The 16660-nt window shown below is 55.2% G+C and overlaps 2 protein-coding genes across 3 annotated transcripts in view; both read right to left on the reverse strand.

Annotated features, from left to right (window-relative positions):
- Positions 1 to 64: 64 nt before the first annotated feature.
- Bmp8b (bone morphogenetic protein 8b) overlaps positions 65 to 16660 on the reverse strand; it is a 28498-nt gene continuing 11902 nt past the window's right edge. Inside the window, exons 2-7 of one of the 2 annotated variants that reach the window (XM_063236157.1) lie at positions 14400 to 14515; positions 13795 to 13912; positions 6799 to 6993; positions 6374 to 6453; positions 5719 to 5829; positions 65 to 3346 (exon numbers count right to left, since the gene is read on the reverse strand). In XM_063236157.1, coding sequence (XP_063092227.1) covers positions 3197 to 3346; positions 5719 to 5829; positions 6374 to 6453; positions 6799 to 6993; positions 13795 to 13912; positions 14400 to 14515 — 770 coding nt within the window. In that variant the 3' untranslated portion in view covers positions 65 to 3196. Of the gene's footprint in view, positions 3347 to 5718; positions 5830 to 6373; positions 6454 to 6798; positions 6994 to 13794; positions 13944 to 14325; positions 14516 to 16660 lie in introns of both variants that reach the window. The other variant, XM_063236156.1, reaches the window with a different exon arrangement.
- Oxct2 (3-oxoacid CoA-transferase 2) lies at positions 10869 to 12850 on the reverse strand. The gene has a single exon (XM_003462270.5). It carries the CDS (start codon positions 12599 to 12601, stop codon positions 11048 to 11050), a length of 1554 nt encoding a protein of 517 aa, XP_003462318.1. The 5' UTR covers positions 12602 to 12850; the 3' UTR covers positions 10869 to 11047.

Consider the following 16660-nt stretch of genomic DNA (forward strand, 5'->3'; position numbering starts at 1 on the left):
AAAAGATTACAAAGCAATTTATATAGTACAGTCTGGTAAAATTACACATAAACAGCTATATGTGTATTTTAAGAAAACCTAGAAATAAAGTGATAAAAATATTAGATATATTTATCCTGAGTCATAGGACTATGGTGATTTGAATTATATTTTATTTTTGTATTATCCACATTCCTCCAAAACTGTATTTTAATAAATGAAAAAAAAGTCCAAGTGCTTGCATAAAGTCTCTCACTGGTCAGACCCTGGGTGGTCAATTCCCACATCCACATTGCCCTGTGAGTGTGGATGTGGATGATCCACAGTACACTGGGATATGGAAACAAACACAGTTTCACAGCCTGCCTACCAGACACTCATCGGGCCTGTAAAGGTGGTGAGGTCCTGCGCGCTAAGGAAAGCCAGGTTGCATGTTTTAGAAAAAAACACAGCCTTAAAATAAGTATACCATTACTTGTGAAACATATTTTGGTTTAATGGACAGGCACAGAGGTGGTCCCAAATGAGCAAATCTTGTAATAATGACCACAGTTACTGTGTATTTGTCAGATGGCCCAAGTGCTTGCACACATTTAATTATAGTACTTACAGGAGGGAAGAACCAATAGCCTACTTTCCAGAGGGAAAAAGCAGAACTTGGATCAAAGCCATCTGGACATTTTCCTGGGCAGAGTGGTCATGCCCATAATCCCAGTACTCAGGAGGCTGAGGCAGGAGGACCACTACAACTTCAAAGCTAGCCTGGGCAACATAGTGAGACCCTATCTACAAACAAACAAAGACTGGCTGCACTGATTGTTTTCTTGGCTTAGGAGTTTTTGAGGAACACGTTACTTTCTTAGAAGGCAGTGAATACCAGTCCTCTGAGGCTGTGGCCCAAGGTGAGTATTACAGTGCCAGGCACTTCTAATTTTGTGTCTTCCTATCAGCTGTCAGGGGATATGAACTGACCACTCTGGTTTAACTTAGTGTGGGACAACCAGGTAAAGAGGCTGACTCAGCAACGAAAGGGGAAACAGTGCCATGGGTGTTGCCAGGCGGGCTGCTCAGTGCAGCTGCCATTCTTGGCTCAGCAAACAACTACAGTCAGACACATGGGCTTTTGCTGTTCAGGGATTTTTCTATTTGATTTCCTTTTGTGACCATCTGGGTGCAAAAATTAATAGAAGTCTGATGGCAAGATAATTAGATGATGTCTTGTTTTTTCATTTATTCTGAATGAGGATGGCAACTGCTATCCATACCTGCTATGTGGCTTGATAGGTTAAGGTCTGGTCCGTGCGTACAAACCTCTGGGTCCCTGGTGCCACCTATGGTATGCCAGATCATTGGATGGGCACTAAAGTTATTAGAAGTAAAAAAGTCAGTTGTCAGAATAGTTGGTTGATTGAGCTAACAGATAATCCTTGATGTTGAGAAGATTGTTAGCAAAGTGCTAGAATAGCAAATAGGTCTTTTGTTACCTGCCAGCTGGCAGAGACAAGGGTGGGCTCCACATGCAGGGCCCTAAGGCTATATCCCAGCCCATTGTCCTGCAGTCTGGGTGACCAGATTCCTTGACTGAAGGTCCTTTGGAAACCATGAAGTCCAACTCCCGCATGTTAGGGGAAAAGGTCCAGATCAAGTCAGATCTCCTTATATCCAGCCCAGAGCTGGATCCCCAGCTGACAGGGAAACTTCCAGACTGTCTGGGCCCACCTTTCCATTTGTGAGAGGGTAATGCCAAGGGAGATTATTCTTGGGGTTGCTGTCCTGCAGCGTGGCCCCAGCCTATCCCCTGCTGCCACACCTCCCCTTCCCAAGACCCATCCACAAGGAACAGAGCCTGAACCCCAGAGATGTGTATCCCAGGGCTCACAGGTGGGTCTGTTGAGGCTGGGTGTGGGACAGGGGCGGGTCCAGGACCTGTTCTTAATGACACAGTTCAGGTAGCTGTACTTCGTCTGTTCAGCAGGTAAATTACAGGCTGAGCCATCTGAAACCAAACACTGCAACTCCCAGCAGCTGCTCTAAGGAGAACAGTGGTTTCCAGAAACAGAAGAGAGGCTGAGACAAAGATCCTCACCCAACCCAGCCAATTAGTCCCTGTGACTCCCCTGGGATTGGAGGGGGCGTTATTCTTTGACTCACAGGTGCAAGAAATGGGACAGAGCTGCTGGACACCCAGGGTGATGCAGACTTTGGTAATCAGCTCATTTCTGACAACACAAGCAGTGCTGCCAAGCTGCTGGCTGGACCCAGACCTGCTCACAGGCTCCCTGGCATTGCAGATACATCTCTAGAAATACAGGTTGCATTTATGCATTGCAGAAAATGGCAAACAGTTCTTGCTTCACATGCCAACTTTGGAGTCCCGAAGTCCTGCCTGGAGTTGTGGGATCATTTGGAAATTCAGACTCAGAAAAAAAAAAAATCAGGATTGATTATTGATGTTTGCCATGCAGAAGAAAAGGGGAGATGGCATCTGTGCTGGCCATTGGCATCATGGGCCACTCGGTGCAATCACCTTATGTGTAAAAGAAACTTCCCCACTTCCCCACAAGCTTCAACTAACAGGTGAACATGGCAGCAAACAGATGAGTTCTCTGGAAGCCTCCATGATTTTTCTGTTTCTCGAAAGCAAAATGTCCATCCATGTACATTTTCTATAGGCAGCAGAGGCAGGCACAAAGCATCTTTTTCTTGAGCTGACCCACATGCCTGTGGTCAGAGGTTTGGTAATTCAGATATATAAATAGGCACTGAGGTAAAGTCCATGCTTTTCATCATTCTCTAGAAACGGCCAGTGTTGCATGTGGGAGAGGCAAGCAGGTAAAGAATGACTGGACCAGACGCTTCTCACACATTTCTAACTCTATACTGGACATGAAAGAGCCCAAGATGGCCAATCTAGAGCTCCAGGTACCTCTCACACATCTGCCCACAGCCTAGAGGTGACGGGATGAACTGCTGCCCCAGGACTCAGACCACCATGGTTGGAGATAAGGCCATCTGACCATTCCATGGCAGGAGAGTTGAGCACAGGCCCTGGAGAGGCCCAAGCATTATCTCTGAGGAGGATGACGAGGCAGGGACACAGGTCTGAAGGCCCTGCATGCCAACCCTGCCTTATGTGTGGTTGGGTTTAAGGGTTTCTTGCCTGTGCAGAGGGTCCTGGTCAGGGAGAGACAGCTGCAGCGGAACAGGAGGGCAGTCCTCAGTGGCAGCCACAGGCCTTGACCACCATGTTGCGGTGCTTCCGCAGGATGACGTTGTTGCTGCTGTCATAGTAGAGCACAGAGGTGGCACTCAGTTTGGTGGGTGCACAGCACGCCTTGGGGACTGCATCAGGCTTCATCAGATGCACCTGGCCAGAGAGAGCGATCAGGCAGAGACATGAGCCTGGAGCTCCAGGCCCCACCCATCCAGGCCCCACCCAGCCCCTCCAGGTCCTGTATTTGTCATCCTCCACCCATCTTGCAGGTCTCAGTCCCCTTGCCTCTCCCAAGGTCATTCTATACCTGTAGCCAGGGTATTCTGTGCACACCTGTCCTGCCCACCACTCTTGGGCACTGCTCAGGCCCAGACACGTTCCGCTTAGCTCTCCAGGCCCCTCAGCCACGCCTTGCCACATCCACTACCCCGATGTGCACAATCCTGGGGGTCCCCAGAACCACTGCACCTGGGCGCCCTCTGCAGCACCAGCTTCTCTGAGGCCTCCGCTTCCCACTCTTCTCTGCACCACAACCACATCCCCAGGGTCCTAACCTGAGCTGTGGACAGGTTGTCTCCCCTCCAGACTGCAAGCCAGGAACATACACAGGGCCAGTAGATAAGACCTAGGGCTCCAGAGCCCCCTTGATGTGTTTCCCTGCACCTAACAACTCCCAAGACAACGATTATCCTTGCAGGTAGCAAACGGAGGCACTAAGGTCTGAGGCCCACAGCTATCTGACAGCGAGGCAGGACTTGAACCAGGCACTGAATCCTGCTACCCTTTTCTGAATCAGCTTTCCTACCAGAAGGACTTTGATTTTATGAGCTATTTTCAGCCTAACGCACACACCCCTGAGACGGGGAGAAACTGCAGTTTATATGGGCTGAAGGGGCCTCACAAAGGACCCTGAGAGGTGCACTGCAACCTACTGGGCAGTGGGGCAGAGGGGAGAAGGAATCCACTTCTGTTGTGTGTATATTGGCCAGTTGAGAGGCCCAGGCCCTCCCAGGGCTCCCAGGAGGCTCCAACCAGGACGCAGATGGAACTGTCTGGAGGACGCTGCCTCTCGTGCCCCCAGTTCTAAGCTGCTCTGTGAGGAGGTCTTCATGGATGGGCTTGGTGTGGGCTGTAGCCTTGCTGAGCCATGGGGCACACAGGCCTCTGGAGGGCCCAGGGACTGCTGCTCCCCAGCTGGAACTAGGAGGCTCCAGTGCCTATGAGGACCAATGGGCCCTAGGTAGCCACAGCCCGGACAGGAGCTTCCCCTGAGTGGGGCACTGGAGAGAGAAGTTGGCACCCTGGGTGCTGCCTTCCTGCCTCCTCTACAGCCCTGAGCGTCACACAGGGACGCGCCAAGGAAGGGGCTGTGACCCACCTGGCATCGTAGCCCCACTCCTGCTGTGCATGGTCCCATCCATCCACCATTGGCTTGTTTGTTCCAGGGAGGTTTTTTGTGTGTTTGTTTTTATTTTTGCAGAGCTGGGGATTGAAACCTTCCATGCTAGGTTAGGGCCCTACCACTGAGCTGCACCCCTAGGCCCCATTCCATTCATTTCTGAGTAACACACCAAGTGGGAAATGAAACCGGAAGTTGTGGAGTTCATCCCATGCCTGTGGGCCACAGTTTTCTCTGCCAAAAGTAGAATCACACTGACCTCATTACCAACATACATATCTAGACATGAGCCAGGAGGGGAGCCCAAGACTCCCAGGCCCTGAACAGCAGCATTTTATGAATACATGCAGCAACCCAGTGACAAATGCAGGTCCTCAGCAGCTGCAGCAGGAGCCCTGGTAACAACCAGAATTCAAGAAGGACACCTGGGCCTGGTGTGGTGACACACGCCTGTAATCTCAGTACTTAGAAGGCTGAGACAGGAGGATTGCTATGAGCTTGAGCCTGGCCTGGGCTACACAGTGAACTCAAGGCCAGCCTGGATTACGTGGCGAGACTGTGTGTCAAAAACAAAATAAATCAAAACACTTGTGGCAGGGGGATACTGGATGGGGCAGCTGACCTCATCTGGGAATGACAGGAAGGACACAGTTTCCTGGCTGAGAAGGACATGGTTAGGTCCCTGTGGTAGGAAGACCCACGGGTACCGTGTGGGCAGCAACAGTGAGAGGTCAGCCTGCAGGGACCCACTTTCTCATCTCGGCCCTTGGACCTCAAGGCTCCCTCCCCTTCTGTGCTGTGGCCCCCTCCAGCCCCACCACCCCCATGGCTTTTTTTCCTGTCCAGGCTCTTGGGGTTGCTGGCTCTCCCTGAGGTCTCATCTGCTCTCGGGACTTAAAGACCATCCATGAGCTGCATCTCTCAGGACTCCTGAGTCTCACTTTCAGCTCCGGATGCACAGATCCACCTGCCCACCCGACCCCACCATGTGGAGTCCAATCTGCTTGACTGAGTCCCTGCAGATTTAGCCCCTCTGTGTAGCTGCTGTCACTTCCTTCTCGGCTGACCAGCCCCCTATTTGCAGGGCCCCCACTAGCAAGCTGGGCAGGATGGCTGCAGTACTGACCAGGGACTGCAGGATGGCGTGGTTGGTGGCGTTCATGCAGGAGTCCAGCGGAAAGGCACACTCTCCCTCACAGTAGTAGGCTGAGTAGCCTTGGGGGGCGATGACCCAGTCCTGGGGAAATGGAGAAGGTAAGTCCCATCTGTGTGTTCCCAGAGCCCCCAGCCCAGCACCTGTCTCAGGATGACTCAAGGCAGCCCCACCTGCTCCCTCAGCCTCTGGGCCCCCAATTCCACTCTCGGGCCCCCAATTCCACTCTCGGGCCCCCAATTCCACTCTCAGCCCTCCTGGGCAGTGTCCAACCCCAGAGGCCTCATCCATCCAATGACCCTTACACAGAGGGCTGGCCCCAGCTCTGTCCCCACTGCACCCCAGCCTGTCTCACCTGCCCACCCATCCTGGAGCTGCAGTCTCAGCACATGCCTGGAGGCGCTGCCCACCCAGCTCATTTTCCCTTTTGCAGGGCTGAGGGTTTAGTTAGCTGAGGACTCAGTAGTCCCATGCTTGTGGCTCTTTTGTATATAAAAAGCCACAATCATACCATGAAAGTGACACAGCCACACTTTAGAAACCTTGGAGGCCCCAGAAGAAGGGAATGTGCTCGTCCCTCCTCCCTGGAGACGCACAAGTGGACGGCAGTCAGGAGAGTCACACTCACCAGCCAGCCCAGGTCCCGGAAGCTGACGTAGAGCTCATGCCGCCGGCAAACCTGTTGGCCATGGGAGCCATGGATGTCATCTGCAGGGACAGACAGCACAGGTCTTTTCTGGGCTCTGTGCAGTTACTAAGGGGGATCCCAGGCTGTGCGGGGTACCCTCACAGACTCAGTCAAAAATGAGCAACAGAAAACGAAACCCTTGGTTTTCATAAATTGCAGCCCTGTGCCCAGCCGCAGCTGCCTTGTATTCAGCCTGGGAGGCTCTAGCACCTCCAACAGGCAGCCCCACAACACCCTCAGCCACCCCACGCCTCTCCTGCTTGGTCCTGGAGATGCCTGGGACTGCGGCCCGCCCTCCCTGCCACTCTGGCACACAGGGTCAAGTGACTCTCAGCAAGACCACCAAGGGCCTGCCCAGCCCTCACCAAAGATCCCCGGGAGTCTGTTGGGGTGTGGCAGCTCGTTGGTTTTCTTTGGTTGCCTCCTCTTCAGGGGCCGCACTGCACGAGGGGCACGGATGGGACTCGGGCTGGCCCTGAAGAAGGTGACCATGAAAGGTTGTCTGGAGCGTGGTGCCCGTTGCCCCAGCAGACCGGCCAGACCCGGGTCCACGCTGTGCCCTGAGAGAGAGACAGGACAGAGGTGCACTCATGGGGGTGGCCCTGATGCAGACACACAGCAGGGACCTCTGCTTCTCAGTGAAGCTGGAGGCTGAGGACCTGCAGGCACCCTGAGCCTCATTTTCCTCATCTAAGCCAGCAGTGGTAGCTGCAGCCCAGGTCTCTGAAGGGCAGGTCTGGGAAGGGGGTGCTGGGTGCGCGGGTGTCACAGTCAGGGATAACTATGACCTGGGCAGGTGTGAAGCACGGAGCTGGCTTCAGTTTCCCCACTAATTCCTTCTTTAGTCTCCACAGCAGCCCCATATTTCCTACTTTGCAGAAGACCCTCAGGCCCACTCACTGATGACCAGGGTCCGCTGCTGGTGACTTTCAGAACCAGGGTCCCTCCTCGGGACACAAGGCCCACGGCCTGTTCTCTGCTGTGTTTCTGAGGAGGAATGTGGGATTAACAGCAGCACTAGCCCAAGGCACTGAGCACTCAGCCCACCTCTGCCAGCGTGGCCCCAGAGCAGGGCAGTCACTGCCCCCAACAGGAGGCAGCAGTGCCAGCAGAACAGACATCAGGACAAAGTCCAGAGCCCGGCTCACCCACATCAGCCCCTTTGGGACACCCTAGTCCATGTCCACTAGGCCAAGGTGATGGTTAGAAGGAAGAAGGGTGCAGAGACCTGAGGCGGTCACCAGCCTGTAACACTAGGATCTCCTGGCTGCCCTCCTGCCTGCTCTGGACCTCGGCCTCTTCCCACTGCTGCTGGAGATTTCTGATACCAAGGGCAGATCCGGTGCCCCCAGAAGCCCCAAAAGTATAGCTCATAGTGCCAGGTGACATTCCACCCACCCCAACCAGCCACTTCTCCACATACCAGAGATCCCCCACTGGGGTCCAGGGATGGCCCTTCCTTGGGGTGACCTGCTGGAGAGGGACACCTGCGCCCCCAGACTGTCCTCCTATGCTGATGTGGCTGGTGCATAGCCTGTTTTTTCATTTTTATTTATCTTTTATTGTAAAAGCACTATAAAAACCACAGTAAAAGAACTTCTGAAAAAAAAAACTGTATGATACATAAAGTCTCTCTCCAACTCCCATACTCTTCTAATTTTCTATTATCATGTGCTGACTTACATTTTACACAGTTTCCAGTATAGCAAAGAAGTTTGTACTTTTTCAACTTTCTATATAACCCTTTCTGCAGCTATTAAAATACATTGCCACAATAAATGGTTTAAATGCATAAAATGCCTTTGAGCAGATCTGCCTTCCCTTCCACACAGATAGGAGCTTCTCGTTAGAGTCAGGTTTCCTTGCCTTGCTTATGAGGATGAAAACACACCCTTCTTCTCACTGAACCTGTGTGGAAATGCTCACCCTCAGTTACACACTGCTGTTCACTCTTGTATCTTTAAGCCACACTCACTGACATAAGAGTACATGCATCTCCCACTGTGAGCACCAACACAAGGACTTGCCTATGTTTGCATGCACATAAGCACACAGACATGTGTACATTTACAGGCATGGTGTATACACAGGTCCATCCACCCCAGCTGCAGACTACCAGGGTCAGGACACTGCCAGCGCCACTCACAGTGCACTAGAAAGTCACCCCTCATCAGTGGGATCTCAGACCAGGAGTCCATGGCCCACTCAATAGAACAACTTATCACCAGAAGCAACCTTTGACCTGTGACATCACCTGCCACAAAGAAAGACGCTGGGCCCTGAGGCTGCCTCAGGGATGTGGGCAGAGCTGCAGGGACAGGGGCTGTGAGCTGCCTGGCTGGCACTTGGAGGAAGCCCAGAGAAGCCATGCAGAGGTTGTGGGACATGGCAGCTGCAGCCACTGAGAAGCAGCAGTGCTGTAAGGAAGCAGAGCTGCAGGCTCAGAGGTTAAGGTGAGGGAGGTCGCCTCAGGCAGGGGACGAAATGGGTGAGAGCAAGGACGCCATGTGCACAATGCCAGGCACTGGAGCAGACCCCACAGACTGCTGACACACAGATGGCCTAGACTCAGGGCAGCCTGCAGCCCTGTGTGCAGGCCACGGCTCCCTCTGGGCCCCTGGAGCCCTGGCCCCTGTGGGCAGGGTGTGTTCAGTATTCTGGACCACTTCTGGGTTGGCTTTGCTTCTGTGCAGCTGTTTTGAGAGCCTCCTGAGGTTCCCTGAGTGCAGCACAAATGACATATTAGATCCATTACAGAGAAGAGCCCTGCAGAGATCCTCAGAGCGGACTGAGTGAGTCTGGGTACCTCTGGTACATCAGGTAAGCAAGACTGATGCCCCCTGGATACAGCTCATCCCAGGTTCTCATTTTACAGAAGTGGAAACTAAGGCCCAGAGAGAGCAGAGCAAGCAGAGCCATGCTATTCAGTGCTTCTCCAGTAGGTGGCAGTGGCCTGTCTGCGGCAGAGGCAGGGCGGCTAGGGGACTGGCACTGTCTTCTGTCAGAACTGGAGAAGCAGCCCCTTCTTGAGCTCAGAGCTCCCTGTTGCCACAGCTCTGCTCTTTGCCAGCACATCCCTGGGCAGGGTCCCGGCTTCTGCTGGCTGCAGGGAAGATCTATCAGGCCCGCTGGTGGTGGTGGTGGTGGGGTTCAGCTATGGGCAACCACCACCCCAGGAAGACAGGTAGAAGCTCAGGGACCAGGCTCTCTGCCTAGGTTACGCCCACTCCCCAACAGTGCTGGACCACATTTTGCCTCCACCTCTGCAAGGCTTCTTTCTGCAGCCTCTGCCCCACCCCAGCCTGCAAGAGGAAGTGACTCCAGAGTCACACTGAGGGGCAGTCCAGAGGCCTGGTTGAAGTCTCAAGGGAATTCCAGATGTGGTAACTCCCTAGTCCTTTAGGTCACCTCCTCAGACACGGTCATCTGAGGAGCAAGGGCCCATTCATCTCCTCCCTGGCAGCCCTCCCACCTGCCTGCTCTGGACCTCAGCTTTTTTTCCCACTGCTGCTAGAGATTCCTCCTGATGCTCAGTGCAGATCAGATGCCCCAAGAAGCCCAAGAGGTACAGCTTGCTGTGCCAGATGACATCCTATCCACTCCGACTGGCTGTGGCACCTTCCCAGTTTCCCCTCTATTTCTGGAGTCCAGTACCTGGCCTTTTCTTTGGGTGACAGTCTGATGGAGCCCTTGCAACAGCTTGCATCCCCTGCTTCATGTGGGTTCTTTCTCTTTTTCATATCAGTGTGAGAGACAGTAGATTAAGGGTGGCATGCATGTCCCACAGCCCTGCTGGGTTAGGAAGGAGGATGTCTCAAAGGCCAGTTTGGGGCATCAGAACTGTCTGGTGTGGGTTCTGTGTGCTGCAGCACTTTGAGCAGAGACACCACGACTCTGCCATTGGTTAGACTCCTAGATTTTCTCCTAGAACGAGCCACAGCCTTGGGTGACACACGGGGACTGTGTGGAGAGGCCCTTCCAGGTGAGTCTCAGCACCACAGTCCACCCTCCATCCCTCCCACTACCAGTTCCTGTCCCATGGAGATGGCCTTGTCTTCCCTCAGAGAGGCACACAGGAGGAAGAGTCAGGACAGAGGGAAGCTGAACCAGGGACAAAAGGCCCAGGAGAAGAGCAGAGGGTCTGCAGGGAAGAGCTTCCCGAGGCAGCCCTTGTGCCGCACAGTCACACTGAGCTGTGCACCCTTTCATAGCACCAGTAAAATGGTACCTTAGATGAGCTCTGAGTCGGGTTCTTTTCTCCTGCATCATCGTGATTCAGTTGTGAGGGGGAACAGTGGGCCAGAAGCCTGCTGGGGGACCATGTGGGACCCAAGTGATTCACTGTAAACATCACTGATGATGGAGCAGGCACCAACATCCTCAGTGATGGTAGTAGGGGCCCTGGAGTACTCACAGGACACATGAGTAGACTCGGTGACTCCTTTAGTTTTTAATTAAATTAGCAGTAGAAAGCTGCTAAAATAAGCAGTAAAAAGCTGAGAGGACAGCAACACCAGGCTGGGAGCCTGACAGCGCCCCCTGCGGTTAACACTCCCTCCCATCAAATCCCAGGAGAGGCCCAGGAAGCACAGTGTGGCCCAGGCTGCTTCTCGCTCATGTTGCCACCTGCTGCATGGGTTTAAGGTCTGGGGACACGGCAAAGGCACAGCCTGTGCTGGCTTTGACCTCCTCTACCGTGGAGTCCTGCCAGAGCTCCACCAGTGTCAGCCCTCTGTTCGGGTGCACGTTGAACACTGCCTTCTCGGTGATGATTCGGTCCACGCAACGTTTCCCAGTCAGCGGCATGGTGCACTTATCCAAGATTTTGGGAGTATTTGCCTTCGTGCAGTGCTCCATAGTGACCACCACCTTGGTTTTGGTACTGGACACCAGATCCATGGCTCCGCCCATCCCTTTGACCTTCTTTCCGGGTATCATCCAGTTGGCCAGGTCTCCGTATTTGGAAACCTGCATGGCTCCCAGCATGGTCAGTTGGATGTGTCCCCCACGAATCATAGCAAAGGAGTCATCGCTGGCAAAGAAAGAGCCCCCGGGAATCACGGTGACTGTCTGCTTGCCTGCATTTATGATGTCCGCGTCCACCTCCTTTTTTAAGGGAAACGGGCCCAGGCCCAGAATCCCGTTCTCGCTGTGCAGATGAACTGTCATCTTGGGGCTGATGTAGTTGCTGGCCAAGAGAGGGATCCCTATGCCCAGATTGGCATACATGCCGTCCTCAAATTCCAGAGCCGCCCGCTTGATGATCCGAGTCCTGATGTCGCCTGCGTCCTTGGCTTGCGCTCTTTGCCCATTCCGTGTGGTTAAACGTTCGATCCTTTTCTCGTATTTGGCCCCCTTTATCACGCGATCAACATAAATGTTGGGCACGTGGATGTCTTCTGGGGCGAAAGTGCCCACATCCACGATTTCTTCCACCTCCACCACCGAGACGTCGGCCGCCTTGCACATGGGCACGTTGAAGTTCCTGGCGCTCCCGCGGAAGATCACGTTGCCTGCGCGGTCCGCCTTCCAGCCCTTGACCAGGGCGAAGTCGGCGCGGATGGCGTGCTCCAGCAGGTAGTGTTTCCCGCCGAACTCCCGCACCTCCCGGGGCTGGCTCAGCACTGCCAAGTGGCCGTCTGGGTAGTAGGCGATGGGGGCGCCGCCCTCTTGCACCAACGTGCCGTAGCCCGTGGGCGTGTAGAAGGCGGGCACCCCGGCGCCGCCAGCGCGGATGCGCTCGGCTAGGGTGCCCTGCGGCGTCATCTCCAGCTCCAGCTCGCCGGCCAGGTACTGCTGCTCGCACACCGGGCTCTCGCCCAGGTAGGAGCAGACCACGCGGCGCACCTGCTTGGTGGTCAGCAGGACGCCGAGGCCAAAGTCGGCCACGCCCGCGTTGGTGCTGATCACCGTCAGGTTCTTCACGCCCGTGTCCCGCAGCGCAGCAATCAGGTTCTCAGGGATCCCGCAGAGCCCGAAGCCCCCGATCATGACGGTCGCTCCGTCCGAGACGCCCTTCAGCGCCTCCCCCGGGCCGGAGTAGAACTGGACGCGCACAGGGGAACTGGTGGCGAAGCGGCGCGCGCGGCCCAGGGACCGCGCGGGCCCCGAGCACCTGGCAGGGACGCGGCTGCCCAGAGCCGCCGCCAGGAGCCGCAGCGCCGCCATCGTCCCGAGGCCGGCCAGGCGGGCACTGGCTGGGTGCCTGGCCGCCAGCAACCCCCGCAGCGCCACCGTGCGTCACAGAGCCGGGAGGGCTGCGGCAGGACCCCTGCGTGGGGTCACGCTCTGTGGGCGGCGCCTGCTTGGGTTCCCGCTGCCCTCCCTGCCCCAGAGCCTGGCCAGGCACTCCAGGCCCTGCGGACTTCGGAGACGGTGAGGATTTAATGTCCAGGTTGCCGGGTGCCTTGCTGGGGAAGGCGATAGCCACCTTCAAGGAATGGTCACTGTATGCTAGGTGGCGCACGTGTTTCATCCCGTTGGCACTTGGGAGGGTGAGGGTGGCCCCACCTCTGCTCCCTGCTGGAGCTCCCTGTAGGCGACAGGAGTTGGGCTCCTCCCAGGAACTGGACTCAGAGGGAGTCTCTCAAACACCAGAGTCACTGCTGAGCGGTAGAGCATTTGCCTAGCACTGGAGACTCTGGGTTCCATCACCATTGCTGGGTTAACAACAATAAACACCTAAGTGACAGCCTGTCATCCCTCACCGCTGTTAGATCAACTTCCCTCAAACCTCCAAACACCTTGTCCTGGTTCCCCTAACTCAGTGACCTCTGCCGACCCCTCCCAGCCTCCTCCCAGCCCCAACCTACTCCTCCATGTGGCCCCCTGCTGGACCTCAGGCAGCCAGTCTTGTGCCACCTTGGCCCTTCTGCCCTCACAGCCTGGTACAAAGGGAGCTTTCCCCAACACCTGTGTGCCAGTGAGCAAACCTCATCTGCAGATGAGAAAACTGAGGTGTGGGGAGGTCAGTAACATGCCGAAGTCACCAGGTCAGGACATCAGAGAGCCGGCTGGCAGGACTCCAACCCGGGCCCTCCCACTCAGAGCCAATGGTCTGGTTGCCCCACCCCTTCCCGCCAGACCTGCCCAGTGCCAAGGCTGCCCCATTCCTTGGGAGGAGGCTGCCACTCCCCCTTGGCAGCTCACAGCTTCTGTAGGAGGACAGGGGGATGGTGGCCTTGTCTGGAGTCCTTTCGATCCAGGACCTTATGCTCCCCACACCAAGTCCTCACAGTGGGCCAAACTGGGATAGAACAGGCACCTAGGGCACAGGGAGGCTGCTCCCCAGCACTAGGGCCTCTGCTGGAACCACCTGCTGGAGCCCAGGTGAGAGCCCTCATTGAGCCCCTAAGTCTCACCATCCAAGGTTTCCACATGGAGGCGGAGTCCCAGGTCCTTGTTACGGTTCAACAACCAGCGATCACTGGCTGCCGTGACGTCCAGCACCAGCCAGCCCTCGTCTCCTGCTCTGAGGGTCTGAAGATCCAAAAAGAACAAGTCAGACTCCCTGTGGACACGAAAGAACAATTAACCAAGGGTAGAGGGCCAGTCCCACTACCTCTGGGGACCCTTATTGAGGCAGCCACCCTGCCCTGGCCCTGGGATGGGCTCCTCTGCTGTATGCCACTCATACGCCACCCCAAACTATGTGCCCACGTGAAGGTGGGAGACTGAGGCGCAATGGCTCGGGACCCACCCAAAGCCCCACAGCCAGGAAGGCAAGGCAGGGCTGCTCAGGCCCAGCATCCTTCCCACCTCTGAGGCTGTCCTCCCAGGCAGCTCCCCTTCCTCCTTTGGGACACACTCCCCCGCACCCCGTGTCAGGCAGTATGTCCTGCCTGAGCCTTGACCAAGGCACGGGAGGATGGGCCTGGGCTGAGGGGAGGCACCTGTTGGAGCGCTCCCGAACCACCTCGAACACGCTGACATGTAGAGTCGTGTTGAGTGGGTGGGTGCTGGGCACCTTATAAATCCGGAACTCGGCAGCCGTGACTGCCTCTCCTGCCGGAATCTGCATCAAATCGAAGTGGAACTCCTTCCAGTGGGGTTCCTGGTGGCCCAGGGAATGGTCATGCTCCACTGGAAAACAAAGCCAGAGACAGGTGGTTAGGAGCAGCTGGAATGGCGTGGGCTCTGGAGCAGGAACCCACGCAGCCAGGTCAGGGCTGCTTTCTCTTCTACAAACAGCCTGTTCCAGGCTCTGCCCCAGATGTAGACAAGGCTCCACCAGGTCACTTAGTGAGCAGCTCTAGCAAATGCTCAACAGACCCCATGCCCCAAACCCACTTGCCACTCCCTACTAGTCCCGTACTGGTCCTGGGAGCCCCAAGGCCCAGCTGTGGGAGCCCAGGGTGAAAGGGAGCAGACACAGAAGTGGCTGCATTGCGGTGGGACAGGGGCCATTCCAGGCCCATCCAGCTCCTGGGCAGGAAGTGGGGGAGGAGAGAGATCTGATCTGACAGCTGAGCTCGACCTGAGGGCTGAGTGGGAATCTGCCTCAGTGTCCACGGAGAGGCTGCAGAGCACAGCCCAGCAGAGCAAGGCTGAGGGCATCCGATCCCAAGGGCGGGGAAGGAGATTCCCTGGCAGAAGGGAAGAAGCTGTAAATTTCCTTTAGAGGATAAGGGGAGGAGGTAGGAGGAAGGCAGAATAAAGAATAAATCCCAGGGTAGGACAACAAGCTCCTGGAGAAGCCCAGTCAAAGTGTGGGAAGCTGGAGGGACCCACACGTGGCAGAATCCTAGCAGGCTTCTCAGGGGAGGTGACTTGTGAACTGGCCTTGAAGGATGGGCAGGCATCTTGGCAGGCAGAGGGCTCTGGTGTGTGAGGTGAGGAGGCTGGGACCTCCCCACGGCTGCCGTGAGGCCTCAGTGGGTCTGGCTGGGCCCGCCTGTGAGCTGGAATCCTGGGCTGGGGATGTGGCTGTGCCTCTGGCCAGTGAGGGGCAGTGCAGGCTGCGGGGGGGGGGGGGGATGTAGGATCCTGCAGAGGCAGCAGTGAGGGCTGAGTGGGCCAAACTGGCAGAGGCAGCCTATCTGTCTGTGCAAAGGCCGCCCTCAGGAATAAATCCCACATTTGCCCAGCTGCACAGAAATGCCCAGGGTGGTATATTTAGGCAGTCTCCCTTTAGCTCTTGTCACTTTCAAAAGCCAAAAATCTGTGTTTCCGGAAAGCAGGGGTGGGAGCCGCCCAAGTGCCCTGCCCACAACCCAACACTGAGATTTTAATTATATGTGTGTGAGTCTTTTAAAAAACCCTCTCTGGCTACTGGGCTCAGTGACCACAAGTCAAGTTTAGAAAAGCACCAGGTTGTGCAGCCGGGCGGATGTGGGGAGCACTTCCTGTCCTCTTGGTGGGGACTTGGTCCAGGGATGGACAGGCACACAGCTGTGCTAGGCAGGGCAGGGCAGGATGGGCACATTTGGGCAGGAGCAGGTGGGAGGCTCCATCCTCAGACCAGGGAAGAGAAGAAATGGCGCGTGCAGGGTCTCCAGCATGTCAGGGTATCTCTGAGTGCCCACTTTTCAATCAGAAAAGGATTTTTAAATATCTTTTTTCTAAATGGCTATATTTACTCATTCATTTGTTTATGTACAAAACTGCTCTGGGCACTGAGAAGGCTGCAGTGAACATGGCTGATAAGGTCTTTGCACTAAAGGAATTGAAGGTCTGATGAGGGAAATGGACTATGATTTTAAAAAGAAATAGGTAAAATAGCAATGTCGCTTCTTTTGTAGGTGATATGAACAAGATAAGGCCATGTGTTCAGGAGCAATGGAGAGGGCACCTGTGCTTTTCACAGGACTACTGAGAAACAGTTAAGCTAGGTCTGGTTCCATGGGTACTGCTAAAAGTTTGTTTTCCACAAATTTATAAAAGCTGCCCAAAATGTTCAGTGAACCCACTTCTGTCTGAGGAAGCAACAAATAGATTTACTTTTTAAATTGCCTTAATGTGGCTCTCAGGAAAATAAACAATTATGAATCACCAACATGTGCCGACAGAACCCTGGGCCTCATCCTCCCCCCTCTGACGAAACCACCTCCGGCTCCCACGCTTCCAGGAAAGGTCCACTGTGGGCAGGAGGCGGCATCCCTGGCCACACTGCCCGTCCACATCCCAGGACCTGTGCCCCCCACTCACAGGCTACATCTCCTGATGCCAAACCCTGCATTCATCTGCCTGGCATCAACAAAGTATTGGCTATTTTTCTTCCCTAGGTGA

This window comes from Cavia porcellus, unplaced genomic scaffold, assembly GCF_034190915.1.
Source record: "Cavia porcellus strain 051 isolate PalLab524CR breed Dunkin Hartley unplaced genomic scaffold, mCavPor4.1 scaffold_25, whole genome shotgun sequence".
In the NCBI taxonomy this organism is placed as follows: domain Eukaryota; kingdom Metazoa; phylum Chordata; class Mammalia; order Rodentia; family Caviidae; genus Cavia; species Cavia porcellus.

Bases quoted from the DNA above. Each gene is read 5' to 3' on its own strand.
- Oxct2 (XM_003462270.5), bottom strand. From the start codon at position 12,601: ATGGCGGCGCTGCGGCTCCTGGCGGCGGCTCTGGGCAGCCGCGTCCCT.